The following is a 26,267-nucleotide window of genomic DNA, read 5'->3' on the forward strand; positions in this document are numbered from 1 at the left end:
CAGTTTTGCCTCAGTGCGGGGCCTCAATGAGTTAGCCTGATGCTTCCAGGGCCAGAGACAGAGCTGACCCTCATGGTGAGCTCCTGCAGCTGGGGGGCTTGCTCCCTTCCTTTCTTCTCCCCACGGAAATTCCTGCTTCGTGAGCTGCTGGTGCTATTTCAAGTTGTATTCAACAATGTTCTCATTTCTTAAATTGATCTGTTCAATCAAACTTTCATTTCTTAAATGAAAAACTTACTTACTGAACTCTCTCGTACCAGGTTTTTATATTTTACTCTTTAAAATACTTTATAGCAACTTTGCTTACACAACTTAGGCTTAATCCAAAGCCTATGGCAGACCATGGGGAAATTCCCTATGACTTCATTGGACTGTGGATCTGGTAGATGGAAATTTTTCAAAAGTACCTTAGCAATTACTGAGCAAAAGTCTCACTGACTTGGCTTTGTGCTCTTTCGAGCTTAATTGCTTTACAAAATACCCCCTGCACTTCAATCAGAGCATGAGGAGCTCACTGACCTTACTTCAGTGAGTCATTCTAGTAAAGGCATCAGGATGACTCATTGGAGTAAAGGTCTGGCGGGGTAAACCAAACTAAAAGTAGAATAGGTATAAACCTGCATAGACAACAACTCCTTGTCCTTTGTACATGTCCTGGATGCCCTGGAAATTTGTCTTTATGGTTGTGTTTGGTGCGGTGTTTTTTAAACGTCTCTTCATTTAGAAAACCTTGTCAGTAAAGCAAAGCAACACATGTCATGAGAGACGTATTCATGTAATACCCAGAGGTCTTTCCAGCAGGCAACCAGAGCAGTAAAACTGTGCTCTGGGCATCAGGTTGGTAATGTTGGTAGCTCTGGATGTGTCCAATTTTCCCTTCACATCTGTTTTAGAGTTAGGTGCTTATGTTGCTATTGAAACAAAGAAGATAGTCTTAGATAATAGCTAATAGCTGGGCTCTCACAAAAGGACCAAATATAGCAAATCTCTAGATAAAACTGTGAATGTTGGTATGTGCTAATATTACAGGAAATATCACCAAGTAGTCCTCCTTTTACCAGCTGCAAAACTTCAAGGCTCAGATAGACTGCAACTGTGAGAGAAAATTAAATACTGCTGAACACCAAGTCACGCTACTTTGAATCCTGGTGTCTGTACTGGGTCATTTGAACATGCCTTGCTGTTGTAAGAGGACATAATATGCACATTACACCACTGAAAATGAACACATGAACTGTGACAAACTCCAGTTTCTTAGATCTTTGTATCTGTGAGGACTTTAATGGTATTTTAAATCTACTAAGCTGCCAGGCCATAGTTTGGGGACAAATAGTGGACAGTTTAGTGACCTTTAAGCCATTCACAGAGAAACATTTGTCGTCCCCTTGTGTTACCTGTCTTTTTTTAACACATTATTTCTTTATTCTTATGTTTCTGTAAGTGAAAGGACCAAGCACTGGAAAAAAAAAAAGAGTGGAATTTTCCTGAAATTTTAAAATGCTGGAATGACTTTAAGCAAATGGCCTGATATCTGTCACAAAGCATTGTAGCCTACAGCTCTGCAATACAAAGTTATGCAGAATTCAGTGTTAAACAAAGCAGGCAGAAATATGCTTACAGAAGAAAATGAGTCATACTTGGAAAGAACACGAGAACTCCTTGTAACAAATATTTTGACAGCTCAGACTTTCTTAACTTGCTTACTTCCATTCTGAAGCTTTTGCATAGCACCACATGGTGAATGGTATTAGCAAACCTTGTGTTTGTACAGCAAGCAAAGACTCGAAAGCACTTTAAAAGCATTAAAAGCTTTAGCCTAACTCTACTCTTGGGGGGGGGCAAATAGTTATTTATTCTTTTTTGTGGGTAAAGAAACAGACACCAGGCATTGAATTACACTGCTGAGAGTATCACGAAAAGTCTGTGACAATCATGGAATTAGATCTTCTGTTTTGCATGTGATTTTTAACCGTAGGTCTACCCTCATTTCCCCCTTCCCAGTCCAAAAAAATTCAGATGTCTTCACTTATGTTAAATAAGGTGGTTTTCAGTGTTTCCTGCTTGGGAGATTTTCAATCGTGAAGCAACAAGATTGTTAACCTTTAAGGTTATGTGTAATAAAATGGGCTCCGGGAAATTTTGACTGTGACATGTTGCTACTTGTACACTTTGTACACCTTGTAACGTACGTGGGATTTTCAGAACCGATGAGCAACGCTGGCGCATGGTAGAGGCACGCAGTACCCGAACGAGGACATGACGAGTTCTGGCCCGAAGACAGGAGCGCTGCTCCTGCAGCCGCCTTCCTGCTGCTGCAGGGGGGGAGCGGGCACTGAGCTCAGGACCCCCTCCAATCCCTGCCTGCAGGACGGATGAAACCAGGACCAGCCAAACCAACTCGGGAGCCACACCGAGGTCACCACTGACAGCACTGGGAGATGATCTGCTCAAAGCATGCAGCGGCTAAAACGCCGACGATGTTCTGGCCGGCACAAGCAAGGGTGCTGAGAACAGGGCAGAGGGCATCATTTTGCCTCTGTATAAACCTTAGTGTGCCCCGTCTCGTGTACTGCAAGCTCTTCTGGACTCCACATCTCAGGAAGGACTCATTGGAGTCAGGGAGCATAAAGAGGTCACCTAAAGTTACCAAGGGGATGGAGCAACCAAGGAGAGACTGAAAAGGCTGGGACTGTCCAATTTGGAGAGAAGATTGGGAGGTAGAAGGTGTCTCAGTCACAAAATACTATGAAATTGTGAAAACATGAAGATAAGGTGAATGCAGAGCTGTTATTCAGCAAACCCTGCAACACCAGAACGAAGGTGCGCTCAGTGAAACTTTAAAGCATAGGGAGTAGTTTAAAATGGGAAAAAAGAAAAATGTATCTTAATACAGTGCAGCTGAACTCCTTTTTGCCGCAGAAGGCAATGGGGACTGAAAACATCAGCAGGTTCAAAAAGGAGAGTAGAAAAAAAATAATCGTGGACAATAGCTACATAAGCAGACAGGCAAGGATGCACTCTTCACCTTTCCAAAGTTCCAGCAAGGCAGAAGGTGCCATGACATGGCAATTAGAGGAAGCACCATTCTGCGCTTAACACAATGTTATAGCAAAGGCATCAGGACACAGCACTGGGACAATTATTTTATGTTTTTCCATTACTTACTGGACAACAAAATGGTATTTCAGCTGTTAAATGCAGGAACTTCTGTCTATATGTTAGAGTGCCAGCCTCAGGAAATCCTGATAGGAACCAGGTGTGGCTAACAACAGGTAGGGCTCCAGAACTGATATCCTGGTGCCACTGGATGTTCAGCCCTAGCTTCACCCATGTAAAGATTTCCCTCATATTTATTACAATTTGTAGACTCCCAAGATTAACCTTAAAGTTCTCAGCTTATTAAATTTTCCATAGGACAGAGAATCTTCCGGTATTTTGTATTTCATTAAAAAAATCATAACTCACCAATTGTATTGCTTTTATAAGAGTTATAAGAGTTAGAAGAATTTTGTTTGCCTTCCTATCATCAAGACCAAAATAATTTTGGGCATAATGATGATCATCTCATTCAGGTGATAGGAGGAGGAGCAGAAAAAAAAATATAAGGAAAGAAACAGAAGCTATTTGCAAAGGATTATTTGGCATTGTAGCCAACTGGTAGAGCAGGTTTTTAATAAAAAGGGACTGAGATGGAAGAGAGAAATCTATGGTATATTAGCATATATGTAAATTAAGATATCTGTGTAAAGACATGTAAAGCTGTCTAAAAACATTCCCCTGACAGAAGAGAACCAGGCAGCCAGGATGCATTTTACAAACAAATCTCTGAAGAGCAGCGCTGTGTTTATGTTCCCGTCAACTTTACAGTATTTCTTGGTATTATCTAAACAAACACATTCAAGTCTTGGTATTATCTAAACAAACCCATTTTGGCTCCTGTGTTATGCTTTTTAAAAACCTCAGAACAGCCTCACAGGGGCAGCAACAAATTGCTAAAGCAGAGAAGAGCACTGAGTACAGGATAGTGCTTTTCCCCCCAGATATTCCTGCAGAGCAATTGTACATCTGCTGTGGTGACAACTACTGATGGGAAGAGAGTTGAGTCCCTGTCGAGGTATTGAACTGGGAGACCTGAATATCTATATTAAAGAAGGCTTAAGAGTAGGTGTGAAATACAGGACTATGAAGAAAGCAAGACAGATGAGACACTGCTGTGAATTTAGCATTACAGCAGCACTAAGGAATGACAAAAGGTTATAGGAATTTTGTTTCTGTGCTCACTTAATCCTCAGAGGGAATAGAACTTTTCCTGTTAAGGTCAGTACCTAAGCATAAAAAATGATGTTCTTGTAATCAGTGCATCAAAAGAATCAAAGACACTTGTTTTCAAATTGCAATCTAATTTTGAAAATACAGACATGCCGGAAGAAAACACATTATAACCATCTTACCTGATATGCAGCAATGATCAGCTGGAGAATATTTCCAGAATCCCTCTGTAGTCGTCCAACAGTAGCTCCAGGAATAAGCTTTGCATAGTTCTGAAAGTATAAAAGGAATTTAAAGCGCAAAAAAAAAAGACTATGTGACAAGAAGCTACCATCTGGAAAAAAAACAAAATACATTGAAGCCAACTAAAATAAATAATAGTGACATTTTCGAGGACTCTTGCAGACTCAATAACACACACCTTATTGAAAAAGTCCTATGAAAAGTGCTAATTTCACTGATAATTAATGGGACATATGTTGCTAAATCACCTCTGCGTGCTTGGAAGTTTCATACTATAGTATTTTTCAGCACTAATTTTTCAAATTTAGAAGGAAGATATATTCTCTCAACAGTTGTGTTTTTCTCTAATAAAAATAACCAAAACCAGATTCAGCTGCTCTACTGCTGCTGTACTATTTGAGAGTCTTAGACTCTACATTCAATAACAGCAGTAGCAACTGAGCATTCTGAATTCCGATTAGCGAGGGCACAGAAGTTAAGAAGTTTAAACTAAGGGCTACAAGAACTTTGAACAAAGGCCCTTAAAAAACTGCTGCTAGTTTATGTTTGATGTAACACCGCACATGTATCCCAGTGGTCTGTGGCTACGATTGATTGTATGTTGATTTTATGTTAATAATAAAGTGCCCATTTAACGATTTATTTCAGTGATGATTTTTCTTTTGTTTTTTGCATTAAATTGCATTGTGAGACTAACATGACATCTAGCAGCTAGATTTTAAAGATGCTTAATTAAAATTTATCTTGCCTGATTGTTAACTACATGAACTTCTCTTGCTTGTACCCATGCCTTTGGAAAATAGTAAGTGTTCATCATTAAAAAAACACATTGTAGCATTCATTTTCTTTTGCAGTTTATCATATCAATGCTGTTATTTTAATTAAAAAAGAATTCCAGAGAGCTATTAATAAACATGGATAATTTGATACCCTTATATCCGTCTTCTTCACATCTCCAAAAGCCCTGTGATTACTTTATATATTATGTATGGAACGCTTATCATTCATTAGATTTCTAAAGTGCTATTGTAAATCAGTGGGATTAACTGCATTTTATGTTACAGCTGGTGACTTTGCATTCCTGACTCCTCCTGTGATTAGTGCTTTCTCAAGGATTCTTAGAATATTGAAACTCTGCATTTTGTACACGTGGACCTTTTGGGAGATAATTATAAGAAAAGACGATAAACCTGGAATTTAAAGTATAGTACCCTTTAATCTGTGGTATGCAAAACAAACAGCAGGGATATACTGTTCTGAAGACTTCGTTTTATCTTTCCTCTTTGAACAAAAATTTTCTGCATGGTGATACAAGGATGACGTTGCAAGCCCAGTCTAAGTGTGTATCTCCAGTCCATTGGTTAAACCCTACCTTTTAGCAAATATTTCTGTTTAACCATTAACCAGGTGAGGCAGACTGGTGCTTTTGGAGTGCTAGTATTGTAAAACATCCAAAGGATGTCATGGAATTTAGTCTTTTAGCAAATATTCATTAAAAGGTGAACTGCCATTTTATAGAGATACTCTGATTCATTTTAGTGAAATTTGACAATTATATATGAGTTCGGTGAGGTTATGTCTAACTTTTAGCAGTGTAAATGATAGAAGAATTTTCATCATAAATAGTGTGCTATGCCAAATTTATAAAAATCATTTGAAATTCTGTACAAATGTGGAGACTGGAGTATTTTTAGTTCAATTTTCAGCAGTGAAATGCAGCCTGAAAAACCAATTTTCAAGCTGTATTCTCCTGTGATATAAAAAGAAATAATTTGTCCAAAAAAGAGCAATTTCTGTTTCCAAAGAAGCTCTGCCTAGTCAGGGTTAGAGAGGGATACTTTTCCCTGATCTAAGTTTGAATACATTTTTAGAGAATTCTGCTTGAAAAAAAATAATATCAACAATAATAACAACTACTTCATGAAACCTTAAAAACCAGTGTTTTCTTTTATACCAAAATAAGATTTACACAGTATGTCAAAATATCATTCTTATTGCAATATTCACGGACACTTTTTGAGTTAATAGCTTTTCTAGAATAATAACATTCCCTGCTGCTTTAGTAAGAGTCAGCTGAGACTAATGATGTAAAAAGCTAGACATATATGAATATATTTTAAAATGCCTTTTGGGGGGAAAAAAATAGCCCTTTTTATAAATAATCTCGGATAATCAGGGCTCCATGTAAGGAACTTCCTCCCCTCTCTTGCATTTAATTTTGGGTGGTCTTACAAATGTTTCCACCTGACTGCTTTTAAAGTTCTTGTGGTCAGGGAGACCACCAGACCTAAACCTTCCCCCTCTTTTAGATTGCTGTGCAGTAGCTGTTTGGTTGCATGGAAGGATCAAAACTAACACCAGCTATGTTACAAGCATCCGTATTCTGTGCTTGCGCAATCCGTAATATTTGTGTTAGATAATAATACACATACATGTAAGTGGATAAACTGAAAATTCTGTTGAAGAGGATCAAGAATATTAAATGACTGAATTATTTGGGGCTAAATTGTTGGGGATTATACAGGGCTAGAAATATAAAATATATATTTGACAGTCTGAACACTGCACTTAAGAATAATGGAATCTATCAAGTCTATTTAAAGAGGTGCTTCCTAAGTCCTCACAGTCATTTTAATGTACGTTTGTCCCCAAGAAGTGAATTATAAATAGCAATAGTCAATTTTGGGGTCTGATATAATTAGATGCTGAGTTCAAGTAGATTTGAGATGAGATATTTGGGGAGAGGCTTTCAACCTCAAAGGATAATTAAGTTTGGGAGGGTTTTCTGAGGGAGATATTGCAGAATCTCCATTACTGAGGCTTTTAAAAAGAAGTAAAACACCAAGACAAGAGTGGTTTAATGGTGATGCTCAAGTGCCAGTTTAGGGTCCTCTCCCAGCTCTTCCAGGCTACCTGAGCACTGGCCTTAACACAAGAATAATTCTCATTGTCTTGCTTTGTTCTTTTCACATACTTAAGCATGGATACCTGGTTATTTACATTTATATCACAACTTTGAATCACACAGATGAAAACATGACACTATTGTCCTGTTTGCAGGTCCTACATATACCCTTGAAAGCACACTGTAGTGTGGAAAAACTGCACTGTGAGACAGACTTATATATGATTTTTGTACTTGCCGTGACTGATTTTCCACATCACCTACAGGACAGAAAGCAGACCATAACAACTATACCTATCCACATAAGTGACAGAAAGCAGTATTAAAAGATGAAAGCGGCAGATAGAATATATTGAATGGTATTACTATACACCCTACAAGATAGAAGATAGTTGCACTTTTTTTCCTAACAAAGAAAGTAACAAGAACAAACCATTCCCCCTGTTGGGTTAACAATGGCTTGCATTTTTTGTTAGCTATAAATCTTCATTTAGTGTTCCCAGTGAACAAAGGGTGCCACTTGATAACTTTGATACTGGTATAACACTGACACAGGGATACTGAAATAGAACCCCCCCGATAAGAACACTGTTGGCCAACTCTGAGAGTGACCACCAGCAATTTCAAAGGGAAAATATAATGCCATCAGTGAGAGAAAAGTTTCTTTGGACAAAATAAGGCTCTGTAAATCAAAGACATACTTCCAAACTACCTCCTAGAACAGCCCCTATTTATGCAGCTGCTATTAAAATCAGGGAAAAGATTTCATTTGTCATTAATTGGGCCCCTACTAAGAAATTGTTGAGCAATAATAAGATTTAGTAGAAGTTTTTTAATGTGCAAATTTTAACTAATCTGTGCTATGACTATAGCATCCCACTGCATTTGTAATTTTCTAGATTTTCATGCTTCAGCTCAGTATTCAATACAGTCTTTTAAAAGCCAGGCAGTCAGTGCTCCAAGATGCAGAGTGTTTCCTCCCTTGTCAAGACTGTAAGCTGAGAATCAGTTTATGAAGGATGTGACTCGTAACTTTTGTCAAACACCTGGAGTATTAGTCTTACTCGAGACACCTCTACAGCTGGAATCGGTTGCAGAAGCACTGGGGCGTCTTCCCTGGGTTACTCACAGGATAGAAATAGAAAACCATCATACGGGTGAGTACCTCAAGGACCCATCTGCTCTCTCTGCTGCAGCATAGGACCTTTTCCCCTACTCTTTCTTTCCTCTTTTCTATGTGGTTATCACACCAGAGGAGCACCTCTCTTCTTAGTCCTTTACTTTTGGCTTTTAATGAGGAATGCTGTGCGAAGGTTTTTCCTTTGGAAAGCCAAGCTTATTGTATCAGGAGGATCACACTTATTGACTCCCTGTCAACCAAACTGAATAAATTTGGAGGCACAATTTCTCTCCCCTTGTCCCCCTTCATGCAGCAGCATGTGGCCAGGCAGCCAAGCTTAGGCTGAAAAACCTCTTATTATCCTCACTGAATTCTTATCCAGAATTTCTTTTTATATGTGAAGATTTCTTCCCAGCAGCAGGACTGGACAGAAAAGGACATAAGAATTGCCAATATCCTTCTTATTTTATCTCAGAGGGCTTTTCTCATGTTCACCGCAAAAAGCAGTTAAGCAGCTGTTGGTGGCTTTGCCTCAGCTCACAGCTGGAATATCCAACAGGCCAAAAGCAGCACAGGGCTTCAGGAGGGCTTTTATCTGTGGAGGATGAAAACAGGTGCCTGCACAGGTGACTGATGGAGCTGCAGGTATGAATGATACTCAATTTATTAATAATATGGATTTTGCATATCCACAACCACTGCTCCTCTGCTCTCCCCTCTCTCCTGGCTCCCATTTCCCATGGCATGACTTCACAGAGCAGGAAATGACTTCACAGAACAGGATCTGCGAGTCCTAATGTCAAAAATTCCTGTAATGAAGTGTTTGCCCTCAGTAGACATGAGGAACGATACATGAGGGAAGAGGACTTTGTCCATCATGATTTGTGGTTTTAATCTTGTTGCTAGTTTCCTATTTGTCTCACTGGAAAGAGACATAGAAACAAAGAGAAAATGAATAAAACTCTCAGGTCAGCTGAAAAAAACAACACCCATGATCTCAGAGTTGAGCATGAAGACAAGTGTCTTTTTCATAAGGTATTCTTGTCTTATAAAAGTAAGAAAAGGTTCAACTGTCCTTCTCTAGCCTTATAAAATACAAAAAGGCTAATCATAGTGATTACATTGAATAGTTTAGCAATGCTTAGTTTGATGATCCTTGACTTAAAATATTAGTGTGATTCAACTTGAAATCAAATTTAAGAGCTACACAAGAACATCAAAATCAATACATGAAGAAGCTCTTCCTAAGTAAAAGAGACTTCCTCTGATATATAACTTCCTAGCTATTTTTATTATATAAATATCTTGCAGAATTCAGTCCTTAGTACTAGAATTACTGTATCAGCTGTGAGAAGTTGTGAACTTTAAAACAAATAGTGGTGAACTGAACATTTTAGTTTGCTCACCTCATATATGTGAACTTGCTCATTCGTTACAGCAAAAATTAATAGAACATTGTTTTGCACAAGTTTGTCAATTAATTGTCCAATTGTGGGATACTCCTGCAAGCAAACAGAAGAGAGCCATATCAATCCATTTTTCCTGTGCAACCAGTTGCTAATTATCTCCCATGAAACACACATCCAAATGATCATAATTAACACTGCATTCTCTGTAGAGTATAAACTATAATTAGGCACTACATGTATACAAAATAAAAGATAGTGTATATAATTTCTTCATGTTGTTTTTAAGGAAACCTCTCTGAGAAATGTACAGTGCCAGCCTCCATACTAGGACACTTGGCTCAGTAGCATCTGTGATATATATATATAATCCAAAGAATAACACTGCACCAGAGCAACTGGGTATTTGTCCTACACTGAACACCATAGTGTATATATTCGGTATTTTTGAACACTGAATCTTAAGCTAGTAAGTTCTCCTACACAAACAGTGTCCTACAAATTCCTGAACTCCTCCTGAATTCATACCCTTACAGGGAAAGGAAGGAAATACTAGTCAGTCCCATTCTATGTGTTTTCTGGTTAGCAGGAATAAGATCTGTGCTTTCTTTTTTCCTAGTTATAATCTGTCCTAACTCCATACTAACACACTGTTGTCTTTTTACTGAAATGTGCAATTACAAATAAAATAGATTACATGAAGTATCTGGATTCCCCAACTTTTACACATTTCAGTGATAAAGGTATACTTTCATTTGTTTTCTAAGTTGCTCATGTTAGTATTTAAATTTCCAGAATGTGAGAGTTGTACAAAATTCATAGTAAATTACCAGAACAGTTGACATGGAATACTCGTTATTGTGGTCCAAATGACAGTTCCCATCATTAGGAATAACAATCCCTGCCAGTTTACTGTCCATCCCAAAATGGGAATCCGCATCACTCACAAACACCAGCAAATGTAGAGAATCATTCCTCCATCCAATTTTTTCCTGTCATTTAAAATACATTAGTTTAGCAGGCTGTATTGCACTTACAGTACAGAAAAGCAGCAAAAGATGTGGAGAACAGCACCTCAAAATAAATTAAGGGAATAATTTTCAAGGGAGTGTCAAAAACATCACAACATCTCTTAAGAAATGATGTTCATTGCATTGTCTTTGGCTAACATTTCGTCTCCCCATTTCTGTGTTTAATAACATGGGCTGGCCATGTTCATGTCAATCTGCTTACTACTCTAAACATAGTTAATAGAAAAATATTTAAAGAAAAAACAATCAAGAAAACAGACCCAGTAATTATACAGTTGGGTTTTTTCTATCCCTGGCAATTAGAAGAAACACTAAAATACTGCAATATGCATGTTTTACTTGATACAGCCAAAAGTATTTTCACACAAATCTAATGAGGCTCTTGGACTGCATTAAAAAAATCTTCAAAAATAATGATCTGCTGCTTTGAAATACAACACTATAAACACTTTGAAATATAACACTAGAAATGGTAAATATACAGAATAATTAATATTATACCTAGAAGTTTCAAGTACCTTGCAAACAGCTGCCTGCATAATTGCATCGAATCCTCCCTCTGGAGTGTCTATATTAGCAGAGATTCGCTGTCCTTTCACAATTTCATTGAATTTTTCAGCATCATTTGTTAGTGGCAAAACATGTTTGTATCCAAAGGTGGGTAAGCACTCGTATGGTACACTTCTACAAGATAAGTGAGACAGTTTATGGATAATACAGAATGAAAAATCACTACAATGGCAACTTTGCAGGCCTGCCTGGATTCGCTTTTGGTTATGTATCTCTCTTCTGTGTCTGAGACAGATGTAGTGAAAAATGTAAGATAATCAAAGAGCATCCAGTGAGGTGGGCAATGCAAACACATCTGTGTAAAGCCTGGGAAACGCCTCCTAGAGCAGAGTAATTCAGCCAGTTAACAACGTGCAGTCCTTGCCGTGCTCCCTGCTGCGCCTTGTTTTCATACTCAGAAGCACATTAAGATCTGTAGTCCCTTAATGACATTCAGAGAGCACCACCAAGCTGCTGCAGTCCTGCTTCAGGCTGCAGAGCACAGCTTCTCCTCCACCTAGGTTAGGAAAGGGCTAGGGCAGCCTGGGTTTGGGGGATACTGCTAGACCTTAAGGGAGAAAAAAACCCAGGAAAACAACACTGATCGGCAAATGAAACTGCTATTCTGTGTTGGGTTTGAGTTTGCACCTGCTTAGTATAGCGATGTCATAAAATTCTTATATATAATCTATATGTATATTCTAGCAAATTAAAGAAAAATACATAATTATTCTGCATGCCTGTTAACCCCTTAAGCACATTTGTAATTAGCAGCAAAAGCTAAAAAATTAATCACTCCCAGATTCCTCTCTCCAAATAACATAAGACTCAACAGAATAATGATCAGAGTGCAAAACTAAAAGAAACAAATCTTGTTTCCCAGCCTGACTCATTCACAGCTGGAAGAGGGCAGAGGTTCTAGTGAAGCTGCTGAATTGAATTTTATCCTAAAGATTAATATTATGATTTAATGTTGGCATGCAGACAGATGTGCATATTTTCCCTGCCTACCTGCAAGGGTTGTTTATTTCTGCAGCTGTAGTTTTGATAAATGGTGAAACTGGTTTTTCAACAAAAGATCCAAACCCCAGTCTGAAGTTGCTTGTCAGTTTTGACATTTCTTTAGAAAGAGTTGAACCCAGTTCTTTGATTGTATTCAGATCATCATCCATGGAGGCGGAAAGATCCATGAGGTAATAGAGATCAATTGGATAATCTTCAGTTTGGCGGACCTTGATCTGTATTGTTTCTTCATGTCCTATTAAGGTCATGGGAAAATGGGATACATATTAGCACTTCTACACAGAAGTTATGAGTAATGCCAATCTCTTCATAAACTTACATATATGGTGAAAATTATTTAGTATTTTAAATCACCAGTAGAATTAACAAAATAACTTCAGAAATTCTCTGTCAACAAAAATCTCAAACAGTGGTCTGAAAGATTAAAAGCAGTTCTAGTTGTTCTTTTCTAAAGTCTTCTTCAGTAGAGCCATAAACAGAGAGTTACAACTGATTGCTATAATTTGAAAAAAATATGATAAATTCATTTCAGCAATATGCAGCTTTAGAAAATTTAGATATGAAGCTAATTAAAACTAAAGGTAGCACTTATGGGACATACCATGTACTTTAGAAATTTAAAGAAAACCTGAGTGTACACACAGGTTTTATTCTCAGTTCCAACAACAATATGACCTAACTGGGTGTCTCGTACGTTTCTTTATTCCAAATTTTCTCCAGGAAAAATTCATATCTCAAGGACCCCAAAGTAAGTCTGGAGTGTTTCCATAAATGTCACTGGTACCTCGTAAATCCTCAAAGCAAGATTTTATGCTGCCTCTGAGATACGCTGTTTGCCAGACCTGCAGGGGAGAGGCACAGGAGCAGGGCTGGGGAGGTAGGAGGGAGTTCCATGCTCTCCCTGCCACCTCAATGGCAAGAGAATAAAAGAACTAAAAAAAATATATCCTTACTTTTATGAGGTACCCTGCCCTTCTGAAAGCATTTTGAACTCTGTCAAACCCAGTTTTCATCTGATGCGTCAACAAATAATTTTGGACTCAACACAGGTTTTTAATCTTTATTCTATTAAGATTTTTTTAGACCATTCAGTCTGAGAAGCTTCAGTATATCAAACTGGCTGAAAAAAAATATCCCCACATCTATGAATTGAGTGACTTACCTGGTCGCAGCCTTAGAGTTAATTTTTGAGGAGAAATCTGTGTGACATCAGAATTGTTCTTCTGGGTCACTAGTGTTAGGGGCTTGTTTCTGTGAATTTCTACTTCTGAAATGGGAAATTCAATCAAATTCAACTGGCATCCTTTTGACAAAAGGTTTTCTGGGGTATCACACCTCCCATGAATTCCAGCTGAGTCTGTGTAATTCTAAAGCAAACGGGAGAAGGAAGGGATGAGTTAAATCTATTTACTGACCAGCCACCAGCACCTGGCTGATGAAAGGTCAATCCCATGCAGGGAACAGAAACAAAGGTGCAAGTTAGTGCAAACTAGTGCAGAAAGAGATCTAGGAGGCACAGAAATCTAAATTTGCCCTTCATGGATCATGTCGCACAGGTGTATAATTAATGTAACTTACACCGATTTGGCATCCTGGGAGAAACTGCTCTATTGTTGGGGAATGGGAATTGTGCCACTCACTGCATTTGGCTTCTCGCAGTACTGGGAGTAATAACACAAAACCTCTATGAGCCCCTGGTTTTTCTATTACAGGACTATGCCGCAAATTCATCAGTCTTTCCTAAACAGTTTTGAACTGCTGATGGAACAACATCATTTAACAACAGAAGAGGTCTCGTAGATAATGAACTCCTACAGATTTTGTGACAAACTGATGGTGCAGTACCCAGTGTTCCCTGCTTTTTTCTGACCTACTCTTTCTCCTCAACACTTGTTTAATGTGTTCCCTGAAGCAGGTAGCAATTCCTTGTTACTCTGCCTGGTGCCCAGCAAGAACCCCAGCCTCCCTCCCTCGGTCCCCAGCACCGGTGGGGCTCCTGGCATGTCCATGTCTTTCTGGTTATGTTTGTCCCAGTGTCCTACTTGACCTTCTCCTATCCAGAGGAAATCACAAGCCTATCAGTATCAGTTGGATAGCTTGCAGTTTATTTTTGTTACTCGTTTCAAAGCACTTGATATGCATTCCTTTCCACAACACTGATGCAGGGTAGGTACTATCCCCCCGTAGCAGTGAAGTTAATGGTTAGTTTTACAAAGAGGCTTCTGTGCCTTATTGCCATTTCCTAGAGCTATGTCTAGAGTTTAGATCCTCAAAATCAGGCAGCTGCCTCCTGAACTGGAAACTGCTCTGGCCTGCAAGACCTTTTCACCAAAACCTGGGCAATGCCTGGCAGAACCAGCACCAAAACATTCAGTTCCTGGCTGATGGTCATGGGCCCATACCACAGGGCTGCCCTTTTCTCCTGGATTTGGACAAGCAACCTGGGGTTCAGCCATTAAGCCACAAATATTCTCTGAATCCAGTCACTGAAAAAGTTTCCATCCAAAGCAAACCAGATTTACTTTAAACCTATTAAAACCAGAATTGGGACCCTTCTTTCCGCCAAAATGTCACCCCTCATGCCTGAAAGTTATCAGTGATTTTATGCAGTTTAGTGGAAGCAATGTTGAGACACCTGATGGGAACAGTGGTTTATTATTCTTCAGACCAAATCTGATGTCTTTGCTCAGGCGAAGCTCTCGCCAACTGCTTCTTGAATACAGTGTGCATAAAGATCACGTACCATTATAAAACTTTCACAGGGAGATCCATATCATCTCCTTTAGTTACACACTTTGAGTTGCTGGCTTTTCAAAACATGTGTGAAGAGGCAAACTCATATTTCAAATACAATTGCAAGTTGTGTTTTTATCCTACAGAAAACAGTGGTTTCTTTGGAGGCACTTGTGTTTACTCTGACACTAAAGCTCCTACGTCTTTTACACTCTTGATGTATTGTTCTGTAGCAAACAAGTGAATTAGCCTCTGAACAAAGAAAAAAATCATTTTTACTACTCTGAAGTTTTCAATAGTTCCACAGTTGTTTGTTGTTTTTTTTTTTAAATCAATAAATTGTGTTTCAACTACATGGCAGTAGTCAAAATTACATGATCAAATTTCATTTCAAGAAAATCCTGTTTTGGTTGCTAAGTACAAACATAAAAACTACTGCAAACACACTAATATGGGTGGGGTTTTCTTGCCATAGTAACATTTTTTGCAAACTGATTTTTTAAAAAAAGTGCTGTTTGGTCTTTGTCAGCTACTTCATAAAGCAGCATGTTAGTCCCATCTTAGGTATCATTTTGCTATTCAAAAAAGCAAGAAATACTTTTAACAGCAAAGGTGTAAATCAGAAACTATCATGAAAAAGACTTATTTTATTTCTCTATTATTTCTGGCAAGTTTTTAATTGTGATAGCTGACTATCTTGCTAACATTAATGAACTAAGAGCTAGAATATTTACTGTGATGTAGGGAGATATTATTTAGCATCATTTACCAGTGAAAGTTTTAAAAGCAGAGATCTTAAGTGACTTGCCCACAGTTACACAGAAAGTCTGCAACAGATATATAGGAAACAAATCCAGATTATTTTTTTTTTAAGCCCAATGTTTTAGCCAAAACACTTACACCTATATCATACAAAGTATAAAACTGACACTATCATCATACTTAAAATCAACCACAGATTAACCATTCGTATATGCAAACTGACTAGAGCACCTTCTGTTTACACTGCCTGGCTTGGCATGTAATATGTAAGATGCAGTCTGGTCTCTGACTCGATGTCTGGTGCTTCATCATCAGTGCTGTGGGTGAGTCAGCCCTCAGGCTGATGACCTGAGCCCCTCTAATAACACTGCCTTACGTGAGGAAGATTGGTTTTTTTAAAAAACAACAATGAATAATAAAGTCTATATTGAATTCCACTTTTGATCCCCAGGAAGGCTTCACTAAGCACTGCATGCATTACAAAACCACGGGCTGACCCAATTAAGTCAATACTTCATCACTCAGAGCTACTACAAACACTTCAAGTCTTACTTTGAAATTTTTTTTTATCATTTACTCTACCTCTTGAAAACACCAAGCGCAGTGTGGTCCGGAAAGCAAACAATCTTCACAAGTCACTGCACTTTCCTGAGAACAGGTCCCTAAATTTAAATCCAAGAAGATAAAAGACTATTAATAATGTGTTTAATCATTCAATTTATGAAGAATCTTGTCATTTAGAGAATGTTGGAGGTGAAAAATGCACACATTTAGCCATATTTAGGATTATTGCTAGAATTCCTTCATAATGGTATTTCTATTGGTAGAAGATTAACTCTCTCATAAAATTCAAATCCCACAATTGCTGGCAATTAACATACTTACTTTTGCATGCTTTATGGATGGCATTCACTGAGAACATGTTACTTGTTTTCTCCAGCGCACCTGATAAAGTGTTACGTGTGTTTCTGGTATGGTGCAGGTAAGACATTTCCAACACAATCAGGGATATTAAAAGAACAGATTTATGTTCACTCTGTACGCTTAAAATTGCTTCACTCAGGTCTATAGATACTTGATATGATTTTAATTTATTGTGCAAGTACCAGCAAAACACTCAGTCACATGTATAGTATTAAGTTTCTGAGCAGATCAAACAGTGATTAGTATAATCAAAATTGCTCAAACGCCCAGTTCTCTCATACATGTTGTGCTATGTAATGACCACATGAATCTTACATGAATTTGCAGGGTAGCCCTACAGCAGTCTGTCAAAAAAAAAAAAGTCACCAGGCAGAAAGGAATGATTAAATACAGAAGACAGAAAGCTATTTCATGTCAACTTCAAGCAAGAAACAATGCAAAAATGGTTTTGAAATGGATCTCCCTACCCCTGACCCTTACCTTGCACATAGTTATTTCTTTGCAGAAAGAGGAAACAGAGGCAAAGCAATTCAATCCCCATTCGTTTTCAGTGCTGGCTGCGTGACAAAAAAATATTAGCATGTTAGTTATCGTCCACGTAAAGGTAGAATGTCGTAAAAATCATACATTCCTGGAGGGTATGTTTTCAGATGTCACCTACACCGGATTGCGAGGAAACTTCAACCCTACCAGGACAGACCATGAGTAAAAGTGAAAACAAGGGCTACCTGGGCAGGTAAAGAGAACAAGCTGTGCATAAAGTAACGTGAACATGGTTATCACTTCCTTGTTTTCCTGGACTCCTTATAAGGTATAAGGGGAAAATTCATTCAGGTGAAAATTTCTGTCAATCCCAGTCACTCTGGGTCCTAGAGCAACCCAGCCGAGCGAGCAGGATTTCATATCTACAGCAACTCTTAAAAGGCTGCTCTAAAATAATGCCTTTAATTGTTCCCTGAGGGAGTGTGTTAGGTAGATGGATCATTACGATTGCCAAGTGACTATACCTGGAGAGATGTAAAAATCCCATTTTTTCAGATTTCCTGATGTGGAGGGAAACTTGTAAAGGCAACTGTGAAAAAAAAAAAAACCAAAAAGCAATAACTTATTATAATCAAGGAACTGGCTTCAGCAATTCAAGATACATTTACTTTATTAACATTGCAAACTGAAAAGGAAATGCTCCAGTTGTGCATTTTTTTAATGTGTAGAAGTAGAAATAATTGCACTCCCAGTTCTGCAACTGACTTGGAAAAAAAATCATGTCAGCTTTAACTCTCTGTAATAAGTGGCCAAATATTCTACCAATATAACAAGTCGTTGCTACCTCTTCCCCCCCTCCCCAACCTGGAATGAAGGCAAAATATGCATTTCTTACAACCTTATTAAAAGGAAATAAAAATTCTTATTTGTAGAGTTCATCTCTTCCCATCTTTTATGCTCTGCTATTGTCTGTTTTGAAAATGATTTGTTGAGGACAAGCCCTCTCTTATCATAAGGGTTTGCAACAGACTGTACACAGTGCAGCATAAAATTATAATTTCATCAGTTGTGTTGCTGGCCTGAAAACACGTATCCTTTTTTTCTGCAGTCAGAAATCCTACCAAAGTTAGCTGATAAGGACTAGGTTGCTCTCACCAAGAGAACTGGCAGGATCAGACCTCCCTTTTCAGGCTGGTGGTAGCTGCAATCTCGGGGCAGGATGTGACGGTAGGGATGGGTCTATACTAGTTAAACTCGACATGCCTGGAAACATTCCTGGGCATTGAGGCCAACTGGCACAGAAAGACCGGAGTTTATGCTTGCAAATTGCCTATTGGGACCACTCTAGCAACCAAATTGGGTCCAGAAATTGTTTGCAGAGAGTGTTAATTGGAAGAGGTCAAATTTACGCCAGGGAGCATTTTAACAGTTTAATAGCAAAGACAATCTCATTCTAGTGCCTGGAAATATTCACAGGCGCATCCGATTTTACTAGTATTTACACAGTCTATGGGTAGTTTCATAGCAGCTCAAGCTGAATTATGTCAAGCCTACCTTTGCTCTGCCCTTGTGTTCCCACCCCTTCGCTCCTACCAGTACTCATGTCCAAACAAACAGTGAGCTGATTCAAACTGGTCCAGTTAAAACCCAGTCACCTTCTGTGAGGAAGGTGGCAGGCTACTTTTCACCTGGGTGGGTCCCTTGAACTGTGCGGCTGCCCAGTCCGGAGTGAGTGCCGAGGAAAGACAGGCAGGGTTGGCAGGAAAGGTGGGAATACGTTAGGCTGAATTTAGCCCAGCTTAAGCTGCTGTGGAACTGCATCTTAATGTTTCTATTTACAACAACATTCCTAAGTCTCCTTCAACTGCTTTCTATACCTTGGAGCGTCCTTTGTAAGGCATTTGTTCAGCTACAGCAATTTCCTGTGGCATGAAAAAAGCATCCATTAGATTATGTTCCCTCAGCTGGTGAAGACGCAACTCTGTGAGGACACCGTCTGTAACTACGTAAGGTCACAAAGAAGTGGACTCAAAATGTTTGCTCATACTAAGAAAAAAATCCTCCTGTAAGTGCCATCCAAAACATCTGATTTCCCTGTTTTTAATTTACATTTGTGTACATGTTCTTTAATATTGTTGCTATCTCTACAGCCTTGCGGAGCTCCAAAACCCAGTGCTTTCCCTTTCCACATAGAAGGTCACTTTGTAGCTCTAACTAGCACCTGGTAATATATCAATGCTTCAAAGCACGTGCTCAAAGGACTTGGTGGCAGTCCTTCAGCCACCAAAGTGTATCAGACACCAGCAGCGTCCCAGCTTAAGGACCAGCCAGCTGAACAGCTGGCAATTAGCAAATGCTTAGTCTTAGATTCAAGATATCAAACTTTTTAGTGTAGAGAGAATGAATAATATTGCCTACATAAAACTTACAAATTCTGTTTGATATTATCAGCTCCCCATTTGCTTGTGTGGTAATATTTTATATAGGTGTTGGCAAGGACAGCATGACTGGAGGCTAAGTGCCTGCCTCTGAATGGGATGGCTGCCAAAGACTGAGTAAGGTCTTACCTGAATAAAATAACTAAGTTTCTGCAAATTATTAAGAACAGACCTCCCCAGATTGTCTGGAGAGAGCAGAGAAAGAAAAGAGAATAGCAGAACAAACAACAACAAAAACACACATAAAAAAAAAAAGAGAAAATTCAAGGTCAGTTTTGATTTTTAAAAACTCACACAATGAGAAGCTCACAAGACTGGACAGAGCAGGAATAAAAAACTCACTGACAGGAGGTTAAGAGAGGTCCAGGAAGGGAGACAGCACATAGCAAGAGTAGATCTTGGGCAAGGCAAGAAAACCCAGGCAGGAAGTTGATTCTTGTTTTGAAACGTCACCCAATATCTTGTGTAGTATCTAAAGGTAAGTTGACCAGGAAATTCCTCTACTAATTTAATGCTTTATTGGCTTTAACTATCACACATGTTAGAAGAGCCAAATCACAACCTGGAGTAGCCACACAGATGTGGGGAGGATGTGTAAAAGTCTTTGGGGTCCTGGCATTGCTTGGTTTGACTTCTTTACAAGGTTTGTAAGACCGAGACTTGTTTCGTTCACCCAAATTAGAGGCATCAATTCAATGAGATGTAACAAAAAGATAGTTTATAGTACAGACAGAATACAATTATTATTGTTTTCATCAGCTACTACATACTCATTTTGCAGCAAATCCTGGTCTCAGTTAAATCAAGGTTACGGTTTTATAATGACACATCAGAACAGAAAAGAGCTGTTTATCTTTCAGTATGGGCAATGCTGAACAATGCAAGCCTGTTGTTCTTTAAAAGATAATAAAATTTGTATAGGATAAAATCTTTAGTGCATTTTCCCCCATACCTGGCACTTACAATACACAAAGATAGTGCAGGAAGATAGTCTGTTCATCCAATCAACCTTTAACAAATTCACTGGCAAGTAACAAACATTGAATATTGAGGTACAGAAAGAAAGCAAGCTAATGTTGGGGACAGGGATAAGAGATAAACTAAAAAACATTAGACTCAAGTTGTATTTCATTAATAATAGTAGGGGGTTTTTATCTAGAACAATGCTGTATCTTTTCTGGCACACTGAGTTGAATCCACAATTCAGCCTGGGGATGGGTCTCTAAAAGTTCCAGAATGGGAAGTGTTTGCCTACAGAAGCATGCCTCACCATTGGCTCATTCAAATCTAAAAATTACTTCATTTTAGAAAAAATACCAGCCTCTCCTTCAAATAGGGTATGAACTGATGTAGCAGAATTACACATACAGGGAGACCAGCCCAAGGGAAAACAACAATTAGTTCATTTTGTGCTAGACAAAACCTGGAAGAGGAGGCATGTTAGCTCCAGTGAAAGCTTATCAGTCAACGTAAGAGATCAGTATGTCCCAAGCTCATCAGAGCAAGGAAAATCTCTTTTAATTAGGAGCTGGAGACCTATCCATATGGAGGAGAAATTCTTGTAAGTCATCTCTTGGCCTCACACACAACCCAGCTCTTAATTCCCAATGCTCTTCTCATACCCACTCTCACCCTGAAAGCCTGGAAGAATACAGAGCAATTTAAAGTCTGAATGTCCCACAGGCTGAGACAGTTCTCAGAATATTTACAAAGGTGGGGAGAAGTGTCTCCTGCACTTCAGAAAACATTTTTCTCTTCTTGCCCTTCACCAGAGAGTTCTGTGGGACTGGAAGCAGTGAGGTGGGGTCTCCTTTCTCTGCATCATATACAGTGGCATTCACCTCCTCAATGCATCTGTAAGAGGCAAAGGACTATGCTCATTAGGTCAGAGACAGGTTGCTTTACATTTGAAACATCTGGTGACTTTATTCTCTCCCTGGTTGGCTTCCAAATCAAACCTGCCTAGAAAGCTCCTGGCTATCTCTAATGGGGAATCAAAGCAGACTTTAAAAGTTTTGGTCAAACTTTTTAACCTGAAAGATAGCAACTGAAGAATATGCAAAGGTGTACAGAATGAGTGGTTAAAATACTTTTCTCCCAAAGAAGACATGTTCTGTAGCTGTACAGTCAAGTGCTTCCGGACTCTTGGGCCAGCAGAAATGGAAGGCATTCTCTTTGGAAAAAGTCTACCCAGAAATACTCAGCAGCCTGACAGACCCAGTTCCAAAGAACAGCAATGACAGATGTTGCAGAGATGACTGTCAATTAGCTAAGCAATGAAACTTGAAAAAAAGTTTCCAAGCTTGAAAAACTTAGATTTGTCTCTAAGGAGCTAGAGGTGATTTGAGTAGCCACATAGCCGTGTGAATGTCCTGCAAACAGGGCAATCCAGCACAGTCAGAAACCACACACAAATACCGCAATGATACTGGCAGGACTGTCCTATCTATACCTTTGCTGCAGCATAGGTCCTGGCAATACTTGAGGGAGAGCTGGCAAAAACATTTAAAGAGGAAGCAACAATCCCTAAAGAGCAGTTGTATTTAATGGGGAAATTCGCAGTGATGGTGAATGTGACTAACCAGTAATTTTTACCTTCTTTTTTTACTTGAAATTTTTTCTAGCTATAAAACAATAGTATTACCTATCAAATCACTGTGTAAAATAAATAAATGTATCTGGATTTATACATTTTAAATGCCAGTTGATACTATTTTCTATCTCTTTGTTAATCAGCATGGTGAGAGATAGGTATTGTTCCAATAGAAAATGGCGTCAATCCAAAGAAACTTCTGTAAGCATTCAGGTCCCTGTAAAAACGATACGGACCCTGAGGTAAGCGAAGATCTGAGCATACAGTGACTGAGCTGCTTCACTCCAGCTTCCATGTTTTGGGGTGTACTAATACCACACCCCATTAGGTATGGACCTAGGACCAAAGCACTGCTGCGCAGGGTAAGCCACAGAGTCCACCCAAGATGTGGGCAGGTGTGTGGAAAGGCAAAGGCCTCTCTTACTCTCCTCTCCGGGTGTTGTTTGCAAGCACGGCTGCACGCGATGGAGAGCGGCTTTAGAAGAAGATGAGGGGTGTCTGTAGCTCCTTCCAGTGGGTCACAGGAGCCGAAGAGCCACACAGATGAGAGGAATTTTTCCCCTCCAGCTCTGAGTAAAGCGGGACATTGGGGAATTCATGACTCAGGCTGTGATTCACGCTCGGGTCTCCTCTCTTTTCTGGAGCAGCGCGCTGCTGTTAGATGAGGGCAGGGAGTGAAGTCAACAACTTACCTCTGAACAAACAGAGAGGAAGAGGAGGAATAAGGAGGAATTGCTCACCAACTGCAATGATCAGCAGGCAGGCAACCCAGGGTGTTTTCAACTCGTGTTTACCTTGCCCACAGCTCTGCCCCAGCTGGTTCCAGCCGAGGGCGTGAGCAAACCTTTGTCCTCAGTTTCCTTCACAGTTTCCTTCACATGGGTGAGCACCCTGAAAGATTTGTTTGCTTTTCAGATTTGAATACGCTCTCACACTCAAAGCGAAATAATCAAACCTCCGAACTGCAGAAGGGCTCAGGTGGAACCAGTGGGAAAATCATGTTGCATTCGAGCGGGGCTGCGAGCCAGCCAGCCCACAGCACTCCAGCCACGCCAGGGATTTCCACACAGCCTATCCAATCTGGCCTCAGTTTCTGTTTGCTTTTTGCAGTTACATGGTACACCTTGCTCCCCCTGTGCTATAAAAGCCTGGCGCTGGGGCACCAGAGCAAGCACCTCCATTCAGCGCTGGTGCACGGCTGATGGCAGGAACTGCGCTGAGCACTGCCTCTGCAACGCCTCAGACCTCCCGCGCTTCAGCTGAAGGGCTTTCTGTAACTTACTCCCTTCAGATCAATGCCAAGTGCAGGCTGGACCTGCTGCCCCCGTCACAGAAGGGCCAAAGGCAGTCCCGAGACAGGCAGGTTGCAGCCCCACCAGGACAAACGCGAAGCTTCAGCTCAGTCCTGCAGCAGGCTGGGCTAGGCAAGGGTGCAGAGGGAGGGCTGACTTTTGAAGCTGGTAGGGTGTAAACACGATGTATTCAGGCCTGAGTTATCCAGATGTGAAGTCTAAACTACTGAGCTTGGACTAAATCACTTGTAAAAAGTAATTCCACTCTGGTCTTACACACAGAAAATGAATTTAACTTATAGTTGACCTTGCTGTACTTAGACCTACAGAAGCCCAGTGCTTTGCTGAAACACGGGGTTTGAATAAGGTTAATCTAGAATAACCAAAAGATAAGCATGTTTAGCTAAGCACCCAAACAGCTGCTAAAAACTGAGGAAAATGGGCTCAGGCACTGCCTGAAACCAGCTACATTTCTGAAGCTTTCCAGGAGCTGTTCTGAACTTGGCCAGCATGGTTTCTATTTACAGAGACGTGGCATTCTTGCCACTCGCTCCCGCCAGCGGGTGCAAGCTCTTTCTGGGAAAAGAACCGAATTTAGGGTTTCAGGAGCTCTTTGTGCAGGGTGCTGCCATCTTATGGCTACTCTGCTCTTCTGGAGTAGAGAAGTTAATACTTTAAAGCTTAGAGGTATAAAAAAGGTCTTCAGGTACTAACTGTCCTACTACCTTTTAGCAATATTTTGCCTTTCTGCACAGGTAAGAACATTTGGAGATGATCACACCTTTGTTAAACAATTTGGTCATTTATGTTGTATTATTAAAGCTGTAATTTTTTGTTAGCATGCTTTTTTCAAATTCCTGTCCTGTCACAGTAAACAGAACATTACTTCTAGTGTCTTTGCTATGTATGAGCTCAGTTACATGATTCTGAAATGTCAGAAATCGTTTCTGATGTCTTTGTCAGTATAAATTATTATTGTATTTCGCATACCTTGCCTTATTGCTATGTACACGTTTCTTATGAAAATAAGAGGAAGGAAATATAAATCAACATTGTCAGCTCACATTCAAACAGAAGCATTGGAAAAACAACCTTAAATAGAAAGATTGGTGTTTCTACAATTCTTCTTAAAGAATTGGTAAAAACTGTTGATATTATATATCAAACTAAAACCATGCAGGACAAAGAACATGCAAATAGAACCATCTCCAAACAAAAATAAAATCAATTAAATCAATTTCAGCTATATTTTGGCTGAATAACATAAAAAGGATAAGGCAGGGCAGATTTTCCCTAACAATGTTTTCCAGGAGTTCAAAATGATTGATCATGTAAATACTATCGATAATATTTGATCCACTGATACCTTATGCTTCTTCTCTCACACGTTTGCAACCTCATTACCATGCTTTGGTTGAACACTTAGCACACAGAATTGCCATAATTTTAAACCAATTCTTTTACAAAAAATGTAATTCTTAACATTTTGTAGCATGTCAATACATCACAGGAGGCCATAGAGTCACACTTTCTACCCGAACCAATAAATTCATTAACAGAAATTTTAAAAAAACACTAATGCACAATAAAACACAATAGCACAAACTAGAGGGCACAACACTGCAAAGGATCTCATAGATACTGAAAACATGTCCTTCCACCTTACACAGCTGTGTTAATAAACTTATCAAAATCCACCATAAGAATACACAGACTGTTTCTCTCTCTGGCAGAGAGTCAAATCAAATGTGGCTCTACTCACCTTTATGGTATATGCAAGACCCAGGTGAATTCTGCATTATCCAATTTGCAAAGAAATAAGTTCCATTTTACTGTGATATCCTCACCTACAGCGGTTTGTTCCTGTCACTCTTACTAGAAGACTCTTTTGGAGACTTCACTCTTCTCATGGCTGGAAACCTTCTAAGCTCCAGCCTGGATGGACTAACTTTCAATTTATATTCATTGTCTGGTAACTTAAATAACTTCTTTCCTTTCCTAGTATTTGCTCTGCCCTTCTTTCCCCTCCCCTTAATGTATTTATAGACAGCAATTGTATATCCCTCATTCTTTGTTTTGTCCAGTACTACTTCTCTGCGTTTCTTTCAATGCTCTTTCCTAATTATGGGTGACAGACTCTTCACAGTACTCCAGAAGAGCTTTGACCAGTGCCTCCTACAATAGCGTCCATACTTGTGTATCCCTCCTTAAGTCTCCTGCATCGTATCTAAGGAGGATCATTTTTGCCTTTCCCATGGCTCCATCCCAGGTCTCAGCATCCTTCTATGACTGACCAAGACATTATGGTGTTTCTCTTGCCCAACTGATAAGCCAGAATTTATAACAGAAATCGTTTCCACCTCAGTTTGTGTGTGATCTGGCACTTGTGCTATTAAATTCTACCCCACACCTCCAGCTCTCAAGTTCCCCCCCAATGTTTATATAATAGTATGGGTATTTTTCTCATCTGACCATGCCAATTTAGCAGCAATGAAA

The 26,267-nt window shown here is 39.4% G+C and overlaps 1 protein-coding gene across 1 annotated transcript in view; it reads right to left on the minus strand.

Moving 5' to 3' along the window:
- The window catches only part of ITGB6 (integrin subunit beta 6), a 58,721-nt gene that overhangs the window by 18,031 nt on the left and 14,423 nt on the right, over positions 1 to 26,267 (minus strand). The window contains exons 3-11 of the mRNA XM_009921686.2: positions 17,973 to 18,037; positions 17,446 to 17,522; positions 16,624 to 16,703; positions 13,709 to 13,913; positions 12,535 to 12,781; positions 11,493 to 11,658; positions 10,774 to 10,935; positions 9,944 to 10,039; positions 4,452 to 4,541 (exon numbers count right to left, since the gene is read on the minus strand). Coding sequence (XP_009919988.1) covers positions 4,452 to 4,541; positions 9,944 to 10,039; positions 10,774 to 10,935; positions 11,493 to 11,658; positions 12,535 to 12,781; positions 13,709 to 13,913; positions 16,624 to 16,703; positions 17,446 to 17,506 — 1,107 coding nt within the window. The 5' untranslated portion in view covers positions 17,507 to 17,522; positions 17,973 to 18,037. The remainder of the gene's footprint in view (positions 1 to 4,451; positions 4,542 to 9,943; positions 10,040 to 10,773; positions 10,936 to 11,492; positions 11,659 to 12,534; positions 12,782 to 13,708; positions 13,914 to 16,623; positions 16,704 to 17,445; positions 17,523 to 17,972; positions 18,038 to 26,267) is intronic.

This window comes from Haliaeetus albicilla, chromosome 4 (assembly GCF_947461875.1).
Source record: "Haliaeetus albicilla chromosome 4, bHalAlb1.1, whole genome shotgun sequence".
NCBI classification, from domain to species: domain Eukaryota; kingdom Metazoa; phylum Chordata; class Aves; order Accipitriformes; family Accipitridae; genus Haliaeetus; species Haliaeetus albicilla.